Here is a 24,450-nt window from a genome sequence, read left to right on the forward strand (position 1 = left end):
AAAATTTGTGTACCCTATGTAAGTGAGTTTTATCAAGAGTTTTCTTATACTATGTTAAAACCAATTTGTTGTTAGATTTGGGCACAATTCATTTTGTAGCTTTCATTTTGAATTTACAACAAATGAACTCTTAGACGCAAGAAATCTTCGATTTTCTGGGATACGAGCATGCAAATTCCATAATATTCATTTTCTGCATTCTCTTAATGTCTAGGGCAAGCTTTTGCAACCATGCTCTTCAATTATATTTAGAATCATACTCGATAGGAATCGGGATCCAATTGATACCTAACTCAGATGTGATTCATGCTTGACCCGAGCCCGATGTTCACTGGGTAGAGTGTGGGTTTTATTATGCTTGAACCACACCCAAAGATCGGACTGGTTTGTAATCCTTTTAGTATGCAAATGACTCAGACCCAACTGGTTCTTTAATTGAAACAAAATTTAGACCAAAATCTCCAAGGCGAGGACTACTGATGCTTAATTGCACCTATATGACAAAGTCTAGACACATCACATTTATGTAAATGGACTTCGCCACGATGCACATAAATAGGCTCCATAGCCAAACTAAACTGGTGCAAGTTCAAATCTTTGATGGAGAACTCCATTTAGCAAATATTGAACATTGATCTCGGACAGTTAGCAGAAACTCAGTAGGTCATGTGGAGAAATTATATCATACATACACCACATGCACCACATAGTGGTGCACCACGCCAATTATAGATGCTCATTTCTGTGGGCCTCATTTATCAAGCACCCATTTCGGTGATTGGCTCACATGAGCAAGCATATGTGATTGGTGTGATGCACTGCCATATAGTGCACAGGGTGTAGGATATAATTTTTTGGCCATATGGCATGAGGAATCCTAGGAAGAGCATGGATCCTCTCATAGGTCAAGAACAGGATCGAGCACACACCCAAGCAATGGGTAGCACAAATTTTAACACCTCATCCCCACAGAATCTAACTTCCAGTTATACCCGTACAGTTTTGGGGGAATCCATTTCTTAGTAACATTTTATTCTATCTACCATCTGCACTTGGGCTCAGAAGTGTAGTTTGCAGACAATGGCCTCAGCAGCAGCCTCTCCCATGGCCAGCCAGCTGAAGAGCAGCTTGCTCTCTTCCAGCCCTAGGGGTCTCATCACCCCTAGGGGCATTGCAGGAACGCCATTGAGGGATCTGCATTCCATTTGCCTCACTGTTAAGCGTTTACCTTAACTAAGAAATTCATTAAGGTTTAAGTTGACATTTGGAGTTTGGCAGCCAACTTATCAAGTGATCCAGTCCATCAATGGTGACCCATTCATTGGAAGCCTTGAGACTCCGATCATGTCGAGACTGCTGATCGCCCGGTACCTCTCCAACCCGCCAGCATATCGCATGGTGGTGAACCCACTCCTCCGAGGCATCGAAGTCAGCCTAGCCCATGGCTTCCTCCTCATCGCCCCCTTCGTCAAGACCGGTCCTCTTTGTGACACACTATATACAGAAAATGCAGGCTGTTGGTCACCTTGTTGTGATCTAGAGCTGATCAGGGCACAAAAAATGTTAAATTTTAAATAGACTTGGCTCGAAGTTCGACTAAACATTAATAGGGTTTAGACCTAAGGCTTGCCCATGATTAGCTCTATTATGATCATCAGCATCTGCTTGACCAGGTATGGCATTGCATCATTCAACGAGGGTGAGCCATCCAGAACCATCCACAGCACCAAAGCTGACGCTAATAGGCCGGGAGGAGGCTGAAAAGCTGCAGACCACCGAGGGGTGGTCGCAGTTCCCTGGGCGGCTTCTTCTTCTCATGTTTTCTGCCACTGTAATTTGTAAAAGCAAGGGGAGCTTCACCCAATTCCTTTACAAAATGTTTGGATAAAAAAGCCTCGTCTTTTTGACAAGATTAATATAACAAGCCTCGTCCTTTTGACAAAGCAAAAACATACACCAGAAAAAAAAATAGCTTATGTTTTAATAAATTTTACAACTTGATTTTTTTGCCCTTTTGGAGTATAAGGACAAGGAGGGCAGGACTGGTATCAACACGAAGACATATGCCATGGATTCCTATGCTGCATACCACCCATATTCTTATCCAGCTTTTAAGTTGCATTTAGAATTTGTGAATCAGGTCTTGACCTAATAGTCACTCCGAATGTTCACCGTCTCAATACTGAACCCTGTACCGGTGTCATACTAGTACAATGTCGGTAGAATACGGTACAGATTTTTTTTACATACCATACCGGTACTAAACTGAACAGTATAAAATGCCCCGTACTGCCGGTTCGGGCTGGTACAGCATACTATGGTCACTCTCCTCTGATTAGCAACCAAAGTCTGCAGTGTTGCTTGTCCAAGAGTTGCTTTCTGAGCAGGCAATTTTACCAAGTAAATTTCTTATGTAGATAATTTGGTTTCATAAATTTCACTAAGCTGTCAGAAGTTTGAGTCATTGTGAACCTTAAAGCCGGAAAGTTTTTACATGGTTCTTAGTAACTCAATCCAAACTATGCATACATTTAAAATGGACATCAATATTAGTTCAAATACAAAATTCTGACCACTGAAATTGAAGATAACAGCTTACAATGCTGACAATAGACTACTCTGGGAATACAAAATTAGGAAGACACTGAACATGAAGATCAAGTTGTGAAATCGTGAAAATATCATCTCGGAGGAAAAGGCGACTTCCAAATATCAAACCATCATTCAACTAAATGCACAATAGACATCCTTTCAGTCAGTTATCATGCAAAGCCTTCATTATAGATAATCTGTTGCAACTCTGACCTGCAACCCTGCAATTTTAATTTGATACAAGCCATCATCATCATCTAAAAAAACATATAATTCTGAAACAAGTTTTCACTTAAATATACATCCTGTCTAAACTCTCATCAATTTTATGCTACAGCTATGCAAATCGTGTAACACATGAATGAATATAAGAATTGAATCATTGGCTAGAAAAAATGTTGAAACTGAGACCACTGAGAATGTCAAAAATACTGAAATAAATGACAGCACAAGATACTAGGCCCTATTTGGCATTGTAGGCAGTAGAGCTTGTATCTGCAAAGCTTTGGGCAATAGAGCTCTTGCTAGTAAAATTTTTCATAAAAAAGTTATTTGCTATTTGATAATTATATTTTTGAAATACTATGGAACTTTAATACCTCTAGTAACCAAATTGAGAAAGTGCATGAAAACAAATGACGTTACATAGTATTTTTAATTGTACAATTATTGTATTATCAATAACGGTTATAAAAAAACACTATAACTATATTGATGATAATGATGATGATAATAATAATAATAAATTATTTATTTTGATATTTCAATCTAAATAATATAAGAAATGTTATTTATAAAAATATAAAAAAATATAATAAGATTTTATTATATGATATACTACTATAATAAGATTATTATAACTATGATGATGATGATGATGATGATGATGATGATGATGATGATGATGTATATTACTAGTAATATAATAATATATAGTAATTCTATTATTTTATTTACAATTATATTATAATAATAATATTATAACAAATCATATAATATCATATTATAGCATGACTATAATACAATAATATGATGTTGTTATTTTAATATAATGATATAAAAATGTTATTGTACTATCTAATATAATTATATAAGAGTATAATATAATATAAATAGTATGATATACCAGAAGAATATTACTATATTAATAGTAATATAATAGTATTATCATATTTAATTATATAATATCATACATTATATAATGATATATATGATACAATAATATTATTATATTATATTTCTATATTACTATTATATAATGTTGTATTATTATTATGCATTATTACAATATTATATTACCATAGGCATTTTGATATGTGCAAAATTTTCGTTAAAATTAAAATAGCGTACGGACAGATCTCAAGTAGAGCTTCTATCTAAAGGGTACAAATTGGACCTTTTCCTACTAGACTTTTTTTCGGCTTTCGGCGAAAGTAGAAAACTAATCAAAATTTTTACTAAATTTCTAATAAAGAAAGAAAAAACTCTTTAGAATTTCTACTCCGTATAACTATACTTGCAGAGAGAATTAAGCCATGCATATAAAGCATCCTTCTGCTTGCATGAATGATTTTAATAAAATGGATGCCAGAACTCATGAAAGCAACCCAAAAATATCGAACTATATGATTTTCCAATTGTAAAAAACTAAAGACAACAAATCAAATCCACCTTAACTGAAACTAAGTAGGCCATGTGTTCCATGACATATTTTAACTTTTTTATTACCCAAAGAATCATGGACTATATGAGGTCTCGATTTAGTTTGTTGCAATTCTGAAGTTGATATCACCAGAAGCATGCAAAACAATTGTATTTAATGGAGGGTTAAAATAATCCACCAGCAAATATATGTGTTGTCATTTTTCAAGTATTCAACACTTTACATACTATATTAGTTATCTCGGTACTTAATTGATGATCAAAGCACCCATATGGTTGTTCTGACTATCAATTGAAGTTGCTTGCATGAAATAACCATGCCAGTTAAAGTAGATCCTCTTGTACAATAGAATGCATCAATTAAATGTAAGCATCAAGGTCTATCCATAATAAATTGCACTTTGGATAATATTTCCCCATAACCGTCAGCACTAGACTAGTTAAGAAGAGTAGGAAATTTGCTTTCAGGCACAAATAGAGGCAATATTGCAGCAGAAAAATAGTATTCGACATGCTCATGCATGAAACATAAATTAACTTTTTAGTTTCCACTGGAGACAAGTCTAGAAGATAACATAGAATACCATGTATCAAATACTGAACTACATAAAAGTTGGCAGGACTGACACAATCTTTGACACAATACTAGCTGCATTGGCAAATATATTGGCATACCCGTTGATCTGGTTGCAGTAGTTGGCAACTTGATTTGTTATGAGATAGCTATCCAAGCGCGATGGCTCGGGTATTGGCTTGAAGATGGGATTTGATGGATCCTCCTCAGGCAATGGCTCTTCTCCAGCAGCTTTCCTTGCCATGTTCTCCATCCTACAAAATTAAAAGAAGAAAGGGCATCATAAACAAATTGCTGTAATCCAGACACACCAGAATGACATAATTCCATCCATCAGTCTAAGCAAAGAACTTGCTTGCTCAAGGTCGAAAGGAACAAAAAGTCTTGTCTTAGGAGCTTCATGATGGAACAAAAAATTTGGAGAATGCATTTCCAGCGCACAAGAACTTTAATTTAAGTCATCAGAAGTCACCACCAGGCACCACAACCTAGTGGTCCACCTAAATATGGCCTACGTCCAAGTAAGTCATGGAAAGTTCAATTTAGAGCTTAAGCTCCTACATTCCAGTTAGGCTGGAAGCCACCAAAAAGTATTAGGCTTCTAATTTCCTAAACGATATCAAAGCATTCCAAATGCTTTTAATCTGTGATTTTTTTTTCGAAAAAAAGGGAAGGGGGGATCCTACTTTGCAATCGCTAAAGATGCACAAAGTTGAACTACAATCAGAAAGGAACAAAGCATTCACCAGTATCTTTGGTCTTGGAAGAACTTAACAATGAAAAAAATCAACAACAGATGAAAAAGTGGGGGGAAATCATGATCTCAGTTTCTGACTATCTGTATAACAATCATATATCAAAGTTGCCAACAAGAGTTAGTATTATTACTGGGATTCAGCATCCGGGCTGTTATTATCTTAAAAATTAAGTCATACATCAGATAAATCATCTGAAATTGAAAGAAAAACAGAACAAGATCGTTATCTTAGTGGCACTGGAATCAAACCAAGCAAATATTCTTTCTTTTTCTTTTCTCTTCTCTCTTTACAATGATATATATTGGTATTTGTAAAAGGTTCAATCCCTGCGAAACTTTAAATTGCACTTTCCACATCATCCACCAGACAAAACACAGTACAAACTCCATGTTATTTAAGTTTCTGTAGATTCTAGAGAACTATGAGATTCCAAAGAAAACATGTTCTGGAGGAAACTAGACATAACCTACAGAGGCGCAAGTTACGTTACAGACAAATACTACTTCCTAAGCAACAATACACTAAACCAGCAATGGAGGCAACACTCCTAGGCTCAAGGAAAATCACCCTCTTTTAGGACATAACAGAAATAACACTCTTAGGCTAAAGTATATCACCTGTACGTATGTACATATATAGGTACCTATATACAAACATACACACCTATGTACGTAGGTTTGATTGCTACACCAAAATTATCAACATCAACAGCAAAGTTGGTTTTCATAGTAACGGAAACACACGGCATTTTCACCTGCCCACCTGCTCATCTGCAAGCATAAACGCGTGCAGAGCAGACCAACCTGGGAGTCCTTTGGTAGTTTGCCAACCTATCATAAAGGTGCTGCTCTCGTGATCCAACTAAGAGACAAAGTTGAAAGAAACCCTATGAATAAAGTCCCACTTCATCTCATGCAAAGACCGAACTCTTGGCTTGTTATGGATTTAAACCTCTATAAAAGAACTTAGAATCGAAGTTCTTATGTTACATATGGTGGTTATAACAGTACAATATTTGAAAATGTATCCTAACTTACAATCTAATGCAATATCATCAAAAATATGCTTGTACTATGACACACAACAAAGGCTATACTTTTCAGAACAACGACAGATTACTCAAAATGTCCATAGAAACAAAATTGTTGTTTTCATTCAGAAAGCTGGGTTCTGATTCTCTTTATCATTTTCTTTCTTCTCACAAATTTTTTTGACTTAATTACCAACCAATACTGAGTTGCAACCTCCAAATGAAAGATCCAAAATTCATCCAGAACAAAGTTGAAAGTACTTTACAAGATGAAACGAGAAAATGAAAACGAATGAGGGTGAGATGCAGCCTGGGGCTTGAAAAGAGAAGGAAAAACATTATGGGTTAGTCAGACGTGGTAATATCACCTATGGTTTTTTTTTTTTTTTACTTTTTGTTTTGGGGTGAAGGGATGTTTGGTTGTCCACATACAATAAGTAGATCGCCTTGGTAGCTTTGATTATGTAGAACATAAATGACATGGGAGATATAAGTAAACAAATAACAGAGCATCATATCAATCTCCACAGGCTTCAATATTAAGTTACCAGGGCATTCCCAAGGCTCTCAAGAGCCTTACTTCATTTATGATTAATGTGGCACTTAATCGAGATCCACACCCACCCATTTTCTCTCTCTCTGACTTTTTTTGGGGTAGATTAGATGTCACGTAGCTTCAGGTTGTCCTTAGCTTTCCCAAACTTCTTTTGGTTTGTTGTTTGAGCTTGTGGATGGTAAGATGCAGTAATATCGCCTATGGATTTTTTTGCACCTTTTGTTTTGGGGTGAAGGGATGTTTGGTTGTGCACATATCAATAAGTTGACTGCCTTGGTAGCTTCGGTTGTGTAGAACATAAATGACATGGGAGGTACAAGAAAACAAACAACAGAGCATCACCATATCTCCACGGTTGCAATTATTAAGTTACCTAGGCATTCCAAAGGCTCTCAAGAGCCTTACATAATTTATGATTAATGTGGCACTTAATGGAGATCTACAACCACCCGTCCTCTCCCCCACCCACAACCCCTAATCTTGTAACACAAACTATAGGACTGAAACAAGAAGATTATCTGATTTTATTAGGACTTAGTATTTTGACACCAAGTTGTCACTTCTCTTCTTCAGAATTGCTGTTCCTTGCTATGTTTGCATTTGGATCCAAAGGCATGATATATCTCAATGTCCATCCTTTCTTTGTTCAGCATGGATAAAAGCATCAACCACCATCTCAAGCATTAGTGTGAATTTGCTATTGTCTTTTTCCATCCTTCCTCCTTACTTGCTGCACATATCATCTGTATCTTTAAGTGTTACCTTTCTGATCTGGTGCACAACAACTTTTTTAATCTCTGTCGACTTTAGCACCATAACTCTCCTTTTTTCTCAAAATTTATGCATTATCATCTTGTTACATTTATATGGGGAAACCAAATTTAAATCATGTTCAAGTCCTATAACTAGAATTCATGCGTTTAATTGTCAAAATTAGTGATCTTGATTATGTTAACATATAACTTCCTCTTGATGTTTAGTGGTCATTTTGTTAAATTGAATGCAGAAACCTAAAATTGGATGTTTAGTGATTCTCTCAATATGATAATTGGAGATCTACAAACCCTATGATGATATGATACTGAGTGATACTATTCCATCACAAGAAAAGAGAAGGCAGCTTCCATTTAGATAGAAGTAGCAGTAATATGATTGACTATGCTTCGATCATCTGATTTGGTCCCCATAGATGTTAAAGGATATGAAAGTGCAACACTCATCACAGCCTGTTTTTCAAATACAAGTAACAGAACAGACAGATGAAACTATCTCTAAATCAGTAAATTTATTCAGTAAAGGACCAAAGACGCATAAAAGGTAAATATTTGACAATAAAGAGTAGTGCACATGAAGATGGGCCAGCAAGGTCGGATAAGCAAAATATAATATTTTATATCATAATACAGTGAATGTTGTTCAAAACTCAATAACAGGCCTATTCCTCTATCCTAATCACAAATAAACATTCACATAAATGTGAAAGCAGCTGCTCCCTGCATTTTTTTTTTCATAAACATATGCTTGCCTTCGAGCAGAAAACATGAGGACACAAGTGCTCCCTGCCCATTTCCCGCCCGCCACCTCCCCAACCTTTCAATGGGCACACAAGTACATACAAATATACATATACTATACATTCGTGTATGTGTGTCTATACATACACATTTAGCCATATGCACATGTATGTATATATCTTATATTTTCATTATTGAAATGAGAAAAAAATATCTTTTACTGTTTTTTTGGCATGAAGCCACAATAAAAGAACCCAGAGACAGCTTTCCTTAACAGATGAAAAGCTAAAGGTAAGTACCAGAAAAGAGGTCCTACTCTTTGTTCTCAACACGAACAAGAAAAGAGGTGCAGTCTACTGTTCCCAAATCTACATTTAACGTTCCAAGAGGAAATAAAACATCCTATATTGTTGTCTCAGTACCAAGAAAGCTACAATTGAAACTTGAAAGTCATGGATTTCTGACTGAAAGTTGACATCGTCGTATCATCTCAGAACCTTACAAACATTAAACACATAGCCATATGCCTTCCTTTCAGGGGGAACTCAGGGAACAGCTAGTGAAAGCGCAAGTGTTCTGATGCAGTATGAAAGAATGACCTACACTAAAAAAGCACATAAGCCCTTGATTTTCTCAAGGACAAGCTGATATGTACTAGCTCAAGCATAGCAGTTCATGCCCTTACCCAACTTGCATCCTTTAGCAGTTCTCTATTTAAGCTCAAAGCAAACTAAGAAGTAATCTACAATATAATACTGCCAATATGCCATACATCATAAGCAATAACACAAGTCGGATACGTGACTGCACTTTACCTTCGCTTTTGAAGCCATGCTTGCTGCTGTGCTTGTTGTCGTGAGAGGTTGCGATAATAATATTGGAACTGAAAGGGAAATAGATAATTTGATTCTACTGAGATGACATCTACAGCAACAATAAAGCCCGAAAAAGCACTTGGAAGGCACATCAAACCTTGTTTTGTTCAGAATTAAGATCTTCCATGCACTCAATCAAAAATTCCAAGTTTCTTTCCATATATGGAGCAGTGGATAGTTTTAGGCGATCATAATCACACTGGCAGAGAAAAATTGGCATGTTATAATTAAGAACATGATGAGAATAAATAGAGCTTCTATAGGACAAAGTATCAGACCTGAGAAACCGGGGAATCAGGTTCCAGTTCTGTCATGAATGCGCTAATAAGTGCAGAGTTAGAAACTTTAATCTGTGAGGCAGGAAACATATTAACTATAAGAAAGAAATGGAGAATAGACAGGCATTTTTACCACAAAAAGAATCAAAAGCATATTAATCTGTGCAGAGTTAGACCTCTTAAGCATGACATGTCACAGGCATATTTACCCCAAAAAGAATCAAAAGCATATGTAAATCTACAAAATCCTAATTCAATAAGTACAAAAATGCAAGTGTGGTAACCTAAAATGAAAGAATAGACATATATAAACAACATACGGGTATTTCCTCAAAGATATCCACCCATGACAATTTCTTTTCCCGCAACCTACAAAAGAAAAAAGCAGCTATGAGGATGTAATTAAAGGGAATTGCTGTAAATAACTGAACCTACAATCATCAACCCGTACTTTTCTCCAGTGAAGTTGTTATTTCGGTAAAGTTCCATAAAAGGATCTGTCAGCTTCAAGGCCTTGAGAGCTAAAACTCCCTGATTGGACCTTGATGGGTCATATATAATGCAAACACATCGTCGAATATTCTCCTGCATAATGAAAGGTGTCATATAAATTAGCAAAATAGTGGCATGAAACCGAAAGAAGATTATTGTACCATCACCGAAATGCCAAAACAAAACCCCAAGGTACCACCCCAAGTATAAAATACATCAGCAGAAGAAGATTTCTAGTTAAGGCCTGATTAAAAGAATGAAACAAGTTCCAACCAAGCATTCGTAAGTATTTCGGAATAGGTACAATGCCTAGGTAACTAAGATCATGCTACATATTAACACCTAACTGACAGAAATGCCAAACACCTAAGAACACCATTCAAATCAACATAAAAGTCCAATATTTATTGTTTTCAGATACTTACATCACAGACTAAGAATCCAGAGTTTAGGACAAGCAAACATCTCATCAGCCTAAAACTTGGTTTCTTTGATTTTTTTTCCAAATAAAAAAGTATTATGCCACTTATTTTATTAGTTAACATTTTTATTATGCTTGCACCTAGCAATTCAAGATGTAGAATAAGCTGCCAGATTTCAAATTTCACTGTACCCCCACTTCACTAGCAGAGTCCTTTGCCACATCCAATGCTGATCCCAGATAAGCCTCATCTCAACTCTTAGAGAACAGTTTAATCAATTCTATTTAACCATTCGTTCCTATTGAGAAACAATTCAATGTGAATAAGGTTTACTTGGATATTATTCTCTTAATATGACCATATGAACAAATCCAAGTCCCTGTATTTATCAAGGGATCTCCAATCTTTTTTACTCCTTGTAGCACCTTCCAAATGTTTCATGGTGCATGCGACTACCACCTAATGCCTCATTATATCCTACACTGGTACTGTCCGCTGCTATGTTCATATCTGTAGCTAGTCAACTATCCTCCTTATATCAACCAAACTTCAGCATTCAAAATCAAAATACCAAAGTTCCATCTTATAAGAATGTATACACACCGCTCCAGTTCTTCCATCTTACTCATCGTAGCAACAATTTTACCCAGTAAACAAAGAAGATAGCTAGCAACAAAGAAAAGGCAAGGTTCCTCTACCAAAATAATGAAAGAAAAAAAAAATATCACAGAAAATGTGAAGAGTTCTGCAACCTTCTCTTTGTATGATTCTCATAGAAAAATAAACTCATAAGGAAAATATGGGGAAATATTTAAGATCAGCATTAGTGATTCATTATAAGATCTTTCATTTTACTAGCATTACTGAAACGATATCAAGTTCAGAATTCTAAAAACAAATGAAATTATGTGAAAATCAAGCAAATTATCAAACTTTTGACAAATATCTGACACCAAGATTTTTGTATCACCTGGTAATTCATGAATGTTTCAATCAGCTCCACAGTCTGAAAAGATCCCAATAAAGTTGATTGATACCTGAAAACTGAGTTCAATCACCAAATGTAGCTAAAAAGAAATTTTTTTTAAAAAAAAGGAAACTTAGAGACTTATATTTTATTACGAGCTACTAATGTTACTATTTGAATAAAATAAAAAATTCTAAACAAACCATTGTCGCATGAACAGAACAAGAATTAAATTTATGTAACAAAATTCAGAATTTGAATTTACTGACAGCTTATGCAGGCGAAGTTTTTGCCACCAGCTACAAGTTAGTGATTTTTTCTTCACAAGCATTGATTTAAATCTACTATAAAGTGTACTGCATTCAAGCTAGCTTTCTTCATCATAATCAAACAATTCATGAATGTGCCTGTTACCCAGAAAGATACTGCAAATGTCAGTGACCCTCTTCTCAATATTAGTTGCAGAGCTAATTATTATTCAGCCAACTGCTAATCCATTAATTTAAGGCAAGATAGGCAAGATACATATTCCAGCATGCTGCACTAACATCACAAATATTAATGTTTTTCAAGGGTTTAAGATTTTTCTTTTATATCAAAATGTCTTCAAGTAACATGTAATAGTTAATGTTTTTCCAAGGGTTACAAATATTTGACGTCAAAATGCATAATGATCTTCATAATGGCATATAGTTTTTAATACCTGAAAGAATGGCAGTTGTGGGCATCATGTTTAAAACATGGTGATAAACATCACATTTGACAATAACAACAAGAGAAGACACACAGAGTCTTTCTTAATAATAATTGCCAAAGATGAAAAATTGAACATACCATCCTACAGTATTATTGTCTACATTGACCTCCCTTAAGCACCTCATCATTTCAAGCTGATAGTTGGCCCCATCTGCTTCAATTTGTTCATCTTCTTCTCGAATCTTAACATGTCAGTAAAAGGAAAATGATCAGTGCAGAAAGACAAAGAGAAAACCCTCTCAAACATCAATACCTCCACCCCTCCAAGTGAAACCCTCATACTCAATTAGTTGGAATTCGGATTGAAAATAACGTTGCATACCGGGAAAGGAAAGCAGTTAGTCACTTCAAGCACACTACCAACATCCAAACCAAGAAGTTGGCCTGTAACTAGAGCTGGCGAGAACTCCTTGCAGTGTTTAATTATCTTTAAGATAGCCTGTACAATACCAATTGAGAAAAATAAAAGAAAAGAATTAGCACATATGCTATTTCTTATATAGCTTTCCTTGTCATTGAGACTAACTAGCCCATGTAACAAGAACATTCAAGAAAGATAAAACAATCTCCCTAGCATACTAATTTAAAAAATACTTGATAGTTTTAAGCAAGGGTCTAGCATACTAATTTAGAAATACTTGGTAGTTTTAACCAAGGGTTTATGACTAGACCCATACCAGCCTAATGTCACTATTATTACTCTATGCGTTATGCCTACTGTTTTTAGATATGATACAGGTTTCTCAAAGAGCACAAGTAGGTTTAAAGGGAAAAAAAGCATAATTATAAAACCCGTGGAAACAAAAAGTAATTGATGGTAATTTAATTATGTTAGGGATTTGGTGTGTCTAATTACAAAAATATACCTAGGCTATGGATATTGAAATGATCATAGCCAGGGTCGGCGAAACCGTCCCGAATCGGACGGGTCCGGCCATCCCAAGTCGTACTAGAGACTCACCGGTAAGGTTCCGGCAATGGAAACGAAACCCGTTGCCGGAGCCGGAGAAGGAGAAGGAAAGAGAAAGCGAGCGGGGGAGGGAAGCAAAGGTAGAGGGTAGGACGCCGACGGAGGCTGTCGGAGGCTAGCCTCAGCTGCAGGAAGCTAGGTTGCGGCCGCTTTTTCTGTTTCGAACGAAATAGAGGTCCGACCACGGCCTTAAAAAATTTCGCAATTTTTAAGTGAAGTCAGCAAGCGATTTGCCAACTTCACTTAAAAATCGCAAAAATTTTTAAGGCCGCAACTGGACCCTAGTTTCTTTCGAAACAAGGAAACCAATCGCGACCTCTCTTCTCGCGGTCGAGGCCGGCCTTCGCTGGTGTCCCTCCCTCTCTTTCTTTCTCTCTCTCCCACGCTCTGCATGCCGTTTTCTCTATCAGTACGGGCCCGGCACGGCCCATACTGACTCATGCCGCCGGAGAACCGATACGGTGCCTGGTATCGATTCCACCGACTTTGGTCACAGCAGTCATTACCATGATAGAATCAGCATTAAACAAGTCTTCTCTCAGGCTTCCTAAACTAAAACCAACAGACAACTGACTACATGTCTACATTGCAAGAATCCTCAGATTTCACACCTTTGGAATCCTCAAATTGCTCCAAAGATCCTATGTAATCAAAGTAAAGCATGAGAAAATACTCAATAACTGAGCAGTTAATCTCAGCATATCATTTAACATTATTCAATTTGAGTACAAGGGAACCTACTTATATTTTTTGCAGCTCACACAAGACAAAAGGATATTTATGTAGACTCTACACTTTGACTAGGACTAACTAGCTAATTAGCAAATGCATGGAATATGGTGAGTCATCGGTTGTAACCAATGTACCAGCTAGACGCTGCTCAGAATAGTGATAAATTGGATCCATACCGCTAAACCCAGCAATTATGTATATGATATAAACCTCAATATTCTCTAACTCCAAAACTTCTAAACAGACTTCCCAAATACTCCATTGTTTAGGTTTTTGGGGTCTGAGACTATCTTAAGTAAACTCAGCTGCTGCTACTACAAACCAACTCGAGCAAGGGATTTGAAAATGAGCCAACTCGAGAATAACTTGGGATGCCATTTTAACATTAGGCTAACGCAGAAAAAGGAACATGAAATCCACTGCAATGCAAAAAAGAGATTTGGCATGATTGCATGTAGCTTTCAACTTGAAGCCTTCTGTTTCAATTTGATATTGAAGATGACCTTGCATGCCTGCAAGTGATCTCTATGTTCCACAGTCATATTGGGCCAGGCATTGTAAGAAGACAGCAAGACAAATCCTTCCGCGCATCAACTTTTCAAGTTACTAGTTGGTATAAGTTACATCACATAATAAGGTAGACCACGACAGTTGATATCTTAAAATGACTTATTTTTTGTAAACTAAATGTTTATGCATCCTGTCCATTAGATAATTTTAAGCCTACCTCCTCCAAATTTATTTGGCCCTCATTAATCCTCCTTGTATTTCAAAACCTACATTTATCTTGAAGGCTTCCTGTGAATCCCTCATTTCCAGCTTCATCCTTTGAGAGTTTTACTACATGCACCTCAGCATCCTCATATCTGCTGCACTTATCTATCTACATGTAGTTCCCTATTTCCACAACCCTCACATCAAACCCATACAAGCAAATTGCCTAGTTGCTGTTTAGTAGTATTTTCAAGTAAAGCTCGAAGGCATGCATCTACGATGCCTGCTTGGTTTGCAAACTACATAGGAAACAGACTTAATTTACCATCCACATCAAGCTAAAACCACTGATAAGTAGTATTGATAATCTTAGGGACAAACAAAAAAATAAACAAGAGCGTACTTTAAATTGGTCTTTTCCAGAAATTCCCAGTAGCTTCCCTAAATTGGAACCAAGTTCACAAACTCTTATCACAATTCAATCTTTTCAGGAAGAACAAAAAGCCAATTTAAGAAGAAAGAGAGAAAAGGGAGTCGTGACTCAAATCTTAACACCACTTATATTGATCTCAAGTATTTATCTGATACAAATCACTAACGACGTCATCCAATTGCAACCGATATTAAAACGAGAAAAGAAAAGAAAAAACATAGTGCGAACAAAAATAGTAACAAATAAACAAAAAGAATCAGTTAGATAATTACCAGCCCCTCCATCTGAACAACTCGGAGAGGCTGAGCGACCTCCTCCGACGATACGGCTTGCAGGAAAGATCGCGCCATAGCTTCGAAACCAAAACAAAAACCACAGAGTTACCCCAAAAAACAACAGAAAAAGATCCAAAATAATAATTTACATTGAAATCAACTGAGAAAAAGATCAAAAACGAAAAAAGAAAGGATTTTTTTCTTACTATTCGCCATGCTGGAAGCAGCTATCCAGGAGAAATTAGGGCACGGCGAAACACCAAAGAGATGCAAAGGAGCCACTTTTAGGGTTTTCATTTTCTTTGGTTTCATAACGGCATGGACTCGGTCGTGTTAATCGTAGAACAGCAAACAGCCTTTTTGACAAATAACAACCTCCCACGTAATCAAACTACAGAATACATCTCGGTCGTCCATCTCACATCAGAGGGCTTCGAATGCTCTGATCGGGATCTCACGAATTAAGCGATAAAGCTATTTAAAGGGTAGTTCTATATACACCCCCCCTATTGCTCATGACACCCCCCAAAAACCAAAAAAAAAATACCCAAACTAACCTTTAGTGTAATTACCATATTGCCCTTGAAATTTTCTCATACACCCCCCTTCCTCCTCCTCCGTTTCGTTTTGAAAAGAAAAAAAAAACCCCCCTCAAACCCTCCTTAAACTCCTCGATCCATTTACATCGTTTAGGCGATCTTTGAAGGAGATTTAAGCCCCATTCGAAGCATGGACAAGCAACTAGTGATTTGGGACGAAGGATCGGCCGCAAAGGTACGTGTTCCACCTTGTTTCGAAATTTTTTTTTTTCACAGTTCGTGCTCCGTTCGGCACTGGATCGCCGAACACAAGGCTTCTGTTCGGCTGCACAGTGCCGAACAGAAGCCTTCTGTTCGGCAACCCTCAACCGAACTCTTCTGTTCGGCTGCACAGTGCCGAACAGAAGGCTTCTGTCCGGCACTGTGCAGCCGAACAGAAGGGTTCTGTCCGGCTCTGTGCAGCCGAACAGAATGCCGGCGACGAGAGGGAGAAGGGGGAACGGGGGGGTTTTGGGCGTTGGCGAGGTGCTTTGGGCGGAACAGTTCAAAGGGAGACGGAGGGGGTTTGGCCGCCGGCGAGGTGCTTGAGGCGAGGTTTTTTGGGCGGAAGGGAGAAGCCGGCGGGTGTTTTGGAGGGGAAGAGCGGGGTGGGGGGGGGGGGTTTGGGGGGTGTAGAGAGCAATTTAGGTGAGGGGGTGGGGAGGGTGGGGGGTAATTTAGGAATTTTTAATTTTTTAGGGGTGTCCTTAGCAAATGGGGGGGTGTAGAGAGTATTTAATTTTTTTTTAATTTTTGGGGGTGTCCTGAGCAATAGGGGGGGTGTATATAGAACCACCCCTATTTAAAGGATGCCATTGGGATTTTGCGAACCCTACATGGATCTTTCTCGGAGGGGGAGGAGAGGAGGCTTCTTCTATTCTTCTCTCAGCTCTTCTCCAAGGGGTTTCTCTTGGGGGTAAACCCTAAGGAAAGGATCCAAAGATCCAACGAGCATCTCAGAAAGCCAGGGCTCTGATTTCATGGGTTCATGGCTCGCTATGATGCTGATATTGTTTCATTTTCTCTAAATTTCTTAATTTTATTAGCTATTTTTTAGTTGTTTTTGCGATCTCTTGGGGATTTCTGGATCTGATAATGGTTGGTGATGGCTGTATTTTTTTCTAAACTTGCAGGTGAACAGAAGAATCATCGTCTGAGTGCAAGTCTTATGCTTTCTTTCTTTTTCAAAAATGTTATAATGTGTTTAGGAGAAATATTTAAATTTTGCAAGTTTTGTGTTGGAAAAAGCTTTTGTAAATTACTTCACATTAGTTGTTATTATCATGAAATTTTATAAAATTTGGTGCTTTTGTGTTTGAGGATTTCCTTGGAACTGCCTTTTTGCTTATTAAAACAATTAAAGGAATAATTAAATTAAAAATAGGTATATTCTCAAAATGAAAAATCAGGGGTATTTATCAGTTGTATCCTCACCCTAAACCCTTTGAATCCCTGTGATTGCTATTAAAATAAAACAGAATGAAAAAAAAAACAAACAAAATGAAGGCAAGTGCATCTTTTGGTTCTCAAGTTTTATAAAATATAGATTCAAATATGAAAAATACTTATTTGGTTATTCCATTAAATTGTTTTTAAAAAAATATTTCAAAACTTAAATAATGAGTTTGTGAAAAGTAAATAACTTATAATTATTGTAAAATTATTTTTAGAAATTATATTTATGGTAATGAAAGTTTGTAGATAATAAAACAGTCCAAAGAATGATTATAGATAAGATATGTTAGAAGGGCCAATGGTGGAATCTTATAGATATTAACATAGTTCCAAAAGTCTTTATTAGATAAGATATGTATGAGGTCAGGGGTAGTGGAAGTGATGGAAACTTAACTTCTATTGATTGTATTTCAAGCAAAATAATTTTAAAAAAATAAAATAAATTGGAAAAGAGATTTTTGAATGGGGAGAAATCTTTAGGCTATTAAATTGATCACTTCCCTAAATGGAAACTAGGACACTATATATTTATAAATTCACAATTGCTTATCCTAGAAGAGTGCAGAAAAATGTAATAGGAAATATGAGGAAGCCAATCACCTAGTAGAATCAGACTCATCCTAAACTAACTCATATCAAAATTAGGATACCAAACAAGAAACCTATGATTCCTTCATTCAAAATGATTTCATCTGGAAGGTTGAACTTTGTTGAAAAGTATGCATTGACCATCTTTATCATTGAAGTTTTACTTTTACACTAAAATTGTGCACAAGATTTATAAACATTCATAATGATGCCAACTTAGTGGGGATGCAGGGTAGTTAGGTTCAATTGGAGACACAAACCTAGATCTAATCCATGTTTGAATTAGGTCGAAAAAATTGAACTCAAATCTAATCCAATTCCCTTTGGTTTGGATCAAATCAGACTGAGTATTAATTTTATCAAATAGTTGGATTTTTTTCGGGTTAAATCAAGTCAAAAATAATTTGAGCAAGAATCATAACAAACATATATAAATTAGTTACTTAATTATAATGGAAATAGTTATAGAATAAAATAATATTGAGCAAGATGTAAACATTATCAAACACTTATTCTACATAAAATTTGATAGACTACCGCATATAATTATAATCAACAACATATATTATAGGCAAGTTAAGTTATATTTCCTAATCAACAACATATATTATAGGCTATTAAATCATTGTGCTAGTGTTCCTCAGATGCGGAGTTTGGTTATTAGGACGTCTTGTACAGCTTATCAGATATGGTTGGCCAGAAACGCCCGGATGTTTAGTGAGCGTCGGCTGTCCTTGCGGTTCGTGATGGAGCGGGCTCATGCTCAGGCTGCAGAGATTATCCATGTAGAGTCAGCTCATAGATCTTTGATAACTTCGAACATCTGGAGCCCCCATATTGCTTCGGCAGCTCCACATAGGGTATTCTTTACTTAGGAGCTCCCAACTCCGAGTTTTCTCAAGGTTAATTTTGATGGCTCTATCTTGGATGGTGGTAGGAGGGGAGAGGTCGGATCCGTCATCAGGGGCCCGAGCTCCGATGCGGTGGCAGCAAGAGATTGTCAGATTTTTGATACTTCGGTTCCGGAGACAGAGCTGCGGGCGGCCTGGATAGGCCTGTCCTACACGCGGCGGGTGATTCGGGCGAGCTCTATTTTTCTGGAGGGTGATTCGGCCACGATAATTAACTAGATCCGCAGGGGACTGAGTAGTCATGGAGGTGCTCATCCCCTGCTCCGCGATATTTGGATGATGGTGAGGGAGGGTGTTACATTTCAGGCTATGTATGTATATCGTGAGGCCAATGGGGCAGCCGACTGGATGACGGTATCTGTAGCGAGCCACTCAAGAGGCATCCTATGGGTTGGAAAGAGAGAGATGTCCGGAGCACTTCGGGACATTTTGTATTCCGATTCTATTGGATGTATTCATACCCATGATGTATGAAATGCCCATTTTAGCCAAAAAAAAAAAAGCAAAGCTTGAATTTTTGTGGCCTGAAAGTTTGATAAAATAACTGATTTAGGTCCCGATGCATATTTTGATCAAATTATTTCTCTAATTGTGTTTCATATTTGGCCTCTCATTGCAAGTCTCTTGCTCGGTCCAATATTTGTTGAGAAAAGGTTTCTATAGCCACATCCTATGACCTGAGATCCCTGATGCCTAACTTTTTTCTTTGGGTCATGTACCAAAAGAATGCTCCAATACGAAGTTGATATGAAAAATATTCCTACCCCATGCTACTTAGAGAGAGAGAGAGAGAGAGAGAGAGAGAGAGAGAGGTTTGATTATCGCGAGGGGATCAGGGCCTCCAAAGCTTTTAGGCCAATTTTATTAAGTCGATCACTTTCTTAGACAACCCCTAGGGCACTACATAGTTACAGATTAATAACTAGTTTTCTTATAAGAATGAGGAAAAACAAAATATAAAAAATGAGGTAGCCAATCTTTAATACACTTGGACTCCTAAAAAATCTCCTGCTCCAAATTGAATCAAAATTAGGACATACAATAAGAAACTTATTGCACACTTGTAAGTAAGAGACAACCTACAGTGTAGACCACTATCGGTCAAGACCTCCCCTATCCCAAAAGGGATTGAAGTTTTGTAATAAAGTAAGAAATATCAAAGAATAAACATATTATTTAAAACTTTTACAATAATCCTAGATGCAAAAAAAATAAAGAGATTAACTAAAAAGCTAGATTCAAAAGTTAACTAGAAAGTATGAAAAAATTGAATAGCTAAATCTAAATTGGAGGACAAAGTCTAAGCAAGATAGCTAAGATAACTAAATAGAATCTTAACGACCGAATCTCTTAATTAGACCAAAGTCGCACCAGTCTTCACTTAAGCTTTCCACCTCCACATCTCTATCGAAGTTGCATTGGCTTCTTATTGGCTTTTTGGAGTTGCACTAAAAGGAAAAGGACTTTTGAGTTGCATGAAGGTTGCCATGGAGGGGCACCATGGTAAAAAAAAAAAGTCATACTGCCAAGAACTCTCATAATTAGAGCTCAAAAGCTCCAATTCAATTCATTATACTTCAAAAGAAGGAGGTTATTGGGATATTTATAATGTTATAAGACCTCTTGTAATGCTAAATCTCGTGGGTATCTCTAGAATTCAACTAGGTCTCGAAAAAACATCAAAAGAAGATTTCTACAATAAATTTCATGATTTAAGGTTGCTTCTAAATGCTAAAACTATTCCAACGGTGACTTATGTGTCATTAGGTTGATCAAGCAAATTACAATATGACTTTTAAATTGATTGGGATTTGAAGACCAAACTAAAAATAAGTTTCTATCATCCAAACTACTTCAACTATGAGCCAATTGCTAATAGATATGTTTTGATAGTAGGATTGAACTGTTAAATCACAAATTCAAACCACATTGATATAAAATTGGACTAGGCCATAACTTTCTTAGTCAAGTACATATTGATGCGATAAAGTCATATTATAAAATTTCATTGGTATCAAATGCATTAGAAATAGTTTCACCTTGAAATTTGATGTGTGATATCTTTAGTGAATTTTGAAGTTGTTGGTGTCTATGGTGCATTCTAATATTGCAAAAGTTCAAGATTTGTGAACACTTGAAGGTCAAATGCCATTCCATGATCATACTTCACCATCAATTGGGACTTCCTAGTGTTCGTCCGTGATGCTTTGGTGCTGCTCTTTTGCTCCCATGAAGTTATAAATTAAATAATGAAATATAGTTATTAAAACATAACATCAATGCTTAAAAAATATTAACCTTCATTAAAGCAAGATAATTTTTACTCTATACAAGGATGTATTTTACTTTGTAGTCCTAATATACATGAACAAAATTTTTCATTCATTTCTCTCTTTAAGTTGCAAATGCTATCATGCTTTTTATAATCTAAATCATTCTAGAAATTTATGATATTTTAAACCATAATATAAAATATATAAACAACATTTCAAAATCAAGGAGTATTCTCTCTAGATTATGCTTATAATTCTTATATCAAAAACATCTTTCATCTTTTAAAAAGAATATATAATTTATCTCCTTCATTAATTCTAGCTATTAAAGAAACTGAAAAATGAAAAGATTTTAGGTTACTTTTGAAAAGCCAATCTAATAAAAATATGCAAACATTCAAATTAAATCATATTTGTGAAGAATTATTTTTAAACTTAATCAAATACATATGAAAATATTGTAGATTATTTTCAAAAATATAATTTGATAAAATTTTATGAAATAGATTTCCAACAAATCCTATTTGTTGAAAAAATATATTTAAAATATATATTGTAATTTATAAAAAATGTAACTTTAAATTTTATTTTTCTAAAACATGCATTGCATGTACCTAGTTGGTAGTAATATAAAATCAGTGAGGAATATGCCATAAATTTTAAAAAGGAAAAAATTGCTAATTATGCAAATTGCTACATCTCTAATCCTAATAATTCCTCACTAATTTATAATATAATCAATTTGGAGTATTCTCTCTCCAATCCATCCGATCCACGTTCCATAATTAACTTTCCATTTTATTTACTTTTATATGATCTCCACAATCCTAAAAATCCCTCCTCTAGAATGGTTCAAGTATTTTCTTTCTTCAAATCTTATGATTTACTTATGATTATATTGTTATTTATTTATTTATTTTAAACATGTAATGTGTATGTTCAGATTACTAGTTTTATAAAATATGGTATATTTGTTTCAAAAAATTATAATTATTTAACTCAAAATTATATAAATCCTTATTAGTTGCATTGAATAACATGAATTAGTTATATATAGTTAATAAGTGATAAAATTAAATCATATATAATTATTTCTTGTTTTTATTTTGAGTTAAATCTAAATCTATTAAGATGAATTAGTTTTATCAATTTTCTGCATATATTGCCATTAATTTGAAAAGAGTTTATAAATAAACATTAGTTTATGACAAGCATTTTAGTATGAACATTCTATTTAATTTAATTGCAAAGCTATTACCATTAAATGTTGATTTACTTCATAGGATTATGAAATATAACTTTTTATTAATAAGAAAGCATGTTCACTTTATTTGAGATGCATTGAGATGATAGAATGCATTTCAAGGCAAGTTAAACAACATTCTCTACTAATTAAAATGGGCTTACTCTTTTGTTTTAAAAAAAGCCTGTATAAGAAATGTAAATTTTGTGTCAATATAATAATTTAATATAATCATAAATTATAGTAGCTAACCACATTATGTTAAACAATGCTTTATTAAGCTCAATGTATTACACTAGTTCTTACTCATATATGAAGATTAATAGGAGAATGTGCATCTAGAACTTAAAAACAAGGTAACTTATCTTAGAGAACTATTATGGTGTATCATTAATAGAATACTTTTTTAAATAGACAACAAAATAAATAGCATCTATCATAAAAAAATTAAAATAAATAGCATCATCGACTATAGTAGAAAGTGTTCAATCATAGTTGAAATCTAAAATAATTTAAAATTACAATATTTTTAAAAATATTTTAAATTATAATGTTATGAAATGATATTTACATATATAATTCCTTTTAGTTTGTATTTTTTATTTTTATATTGTCTCTCTACGTGCTACAAAAGTAGTAAGATTTATTTTATAAAAGAGATATTGAAAACAATTAAACACTTCAAGAAATTATTTTTCTGATTATTTTCTAAGAAGATTGTATCTATAATTTAAATGTTTAGTCCAAGTAATGAATTATATGTCAAGTACGTTATGTACTATTTAAGATAAATTCTTGTATTGCTTGTGCTATTTTCTAAGCTCAATTTTACTTTCTATTTCATCAAAAAGAAACAACAAATACAAGAATTTAAATGTTAGTCCCTACAAATTTAACAAAAATTTTATTATACTAGTACAAAGATTTTATTGAGAAAGATAAATGTTACTCCCTTTATCATCAAAAAAAATAATTTTCTATTTTGTACTATACTAGTACAGTTGATTGTTTATATAACAAATATAAGGACAACTTATGGTTCTCAAATAAAATTTTTATCCTCTTCCATTTGTTAGAAAAAATCTACTACTACTGTGGAAAATGAAAAAAAATAAAAATTTAAAATACATAAGAAAATAATTTATAATCAATTCCTAGTGAGCCACCATAACTACAACATTTGATCCCACTAATTCCTTGCATTGTCAGTTGTTAAGGAAAGAGATATTTTCTCTTTTGTCATGGGCAAGACTTCTAGTAGAATGAGGAAGTCTGGACTTGCTAGTCATCGGAGCAGCAAACTCCAAGTAGTGGCTTACAAAGATTTGACATTACAATGCTTTACATAGAGAATTGGTAGGTACATAATGACCTTTGGCTATTACCTTGTATCCTTACTTGTTTGCTGGAAAAATATTACAATCATAATATATTGTCATTCGAGGAATATATATAGAAATTTCACTATGAAGATTGATTTATAATTACTTAGGGACCACTTCTTAAATTATGATAGAATTTATGCATTACGAGAGTTACACCATATATAAAAACCTCTTGGACTAAAACATAATTAATAAAGGATTACGATATTTCTAGTGTAGGCTAGGCATTATAGTCCATACAAAAAGAGAGAATTATTGTATAATATGTGGTATAGAGTAATAGAATATAATGACATTTGCAAACCCAAGGTAATATGTTTCATGCATATATCCGTTCATTTCTAGCATTGCTTACAAAGAGCCAGCCAACTAATAGAATGTCAAGAAAGAAAGATATGAATGAGAGGGAAAGGTATA

The 24,450-nt window shown here is 35.1% G+C and overlaps 1 protein-coding gene and 1 pseudogene across 1 annotated transcript; one reads left to right on the forward strand and one right to left on the reverse strand.

Annotated features, from left to right (window-relative positions):
* The first annotated feature begins 1,080 nt into the window (after window positions 1-1,080).
* Window positions 1,081-1,920, forward strand: LOC113462981 (annotated as a pseudogene).
* A 505-nt stretch (window positions 1,921-2,425) lies between these two features.
* On the reverse strand, window positions 2,426-15,953 carry LOC103710816 (eukaryotic translation initiation factor 3 subunit H-like). Its single transcript, XM_008796715.4, has 12 exons — window positions 15,807-15,953; window positions 15,598-15,677; window positions 12,799-12,915; window positions 12,555-12,658; window positions 11,724-11,790; window positions 10,291-10,424; window positions 10,160-10,208; window positions 9,840-9,911; window positions 9,659-9,760; window positions 9,502-9,569; window positions 4,930-5,082; window positions 2,426-2,813 (listed from the first exon to the last, which is right to left on the reverse strand). Exons 1-12 carry the CDS (start codon window positions 15,910-15,912, stop codon window positions 2,756-2,758), a joined length of 1,110 nt encoding a protein of 369 aa, XP_008794937.2. The 5' UTR covers window positions 15,913-15,953; the 3' UTR covers window positions 2,426-2,755.
* Window positions 15,954-24,450: the final 8,497 nt, after the last annotated feature.

Source organism: Phoenix dactylifera, chromosome 14 (genome assembly GCF_009389715.1).
Source record: "Phoenix dactylifera cultivar Barhee BC4 chromosome 14, palm_55x_up_171113_PBpolish2nd_filt_p, whole genome shotgun sequence".
NCBI classification, from domain to species: Eukaryota; Viridiplantae; Streptophyta; class Magnoliopsida; order Arecales; family Arecaceae; genus Phoenix; species Phoenix dactylifera.

Excerpts from the sequence above, each read along its gene's own strand:
- LOC103710816 (XM_008796715.4), bottom strand. The coding sequence starts at position 15,912 with ATGAAACCAAAGAAAATGAAAACCCTAAAAGTGGCTCCTTTGCATCTC. Across the intron at positions 11,791-12,554 it reads GACAATAATACTGTAGGATG|GTATCAATCAACTTTATTGG; the intron begins GTATGTTCAATT and ends CTCAGTTTTCAG. Across the intron at positions 5,083-9,501 it reads GCATGGCTTCAAAAGCGAAG|GATGGAGAACATGGCAAGGA; the intron begins GTAAAGTGCAGT and ends TTAATTTTGTAG.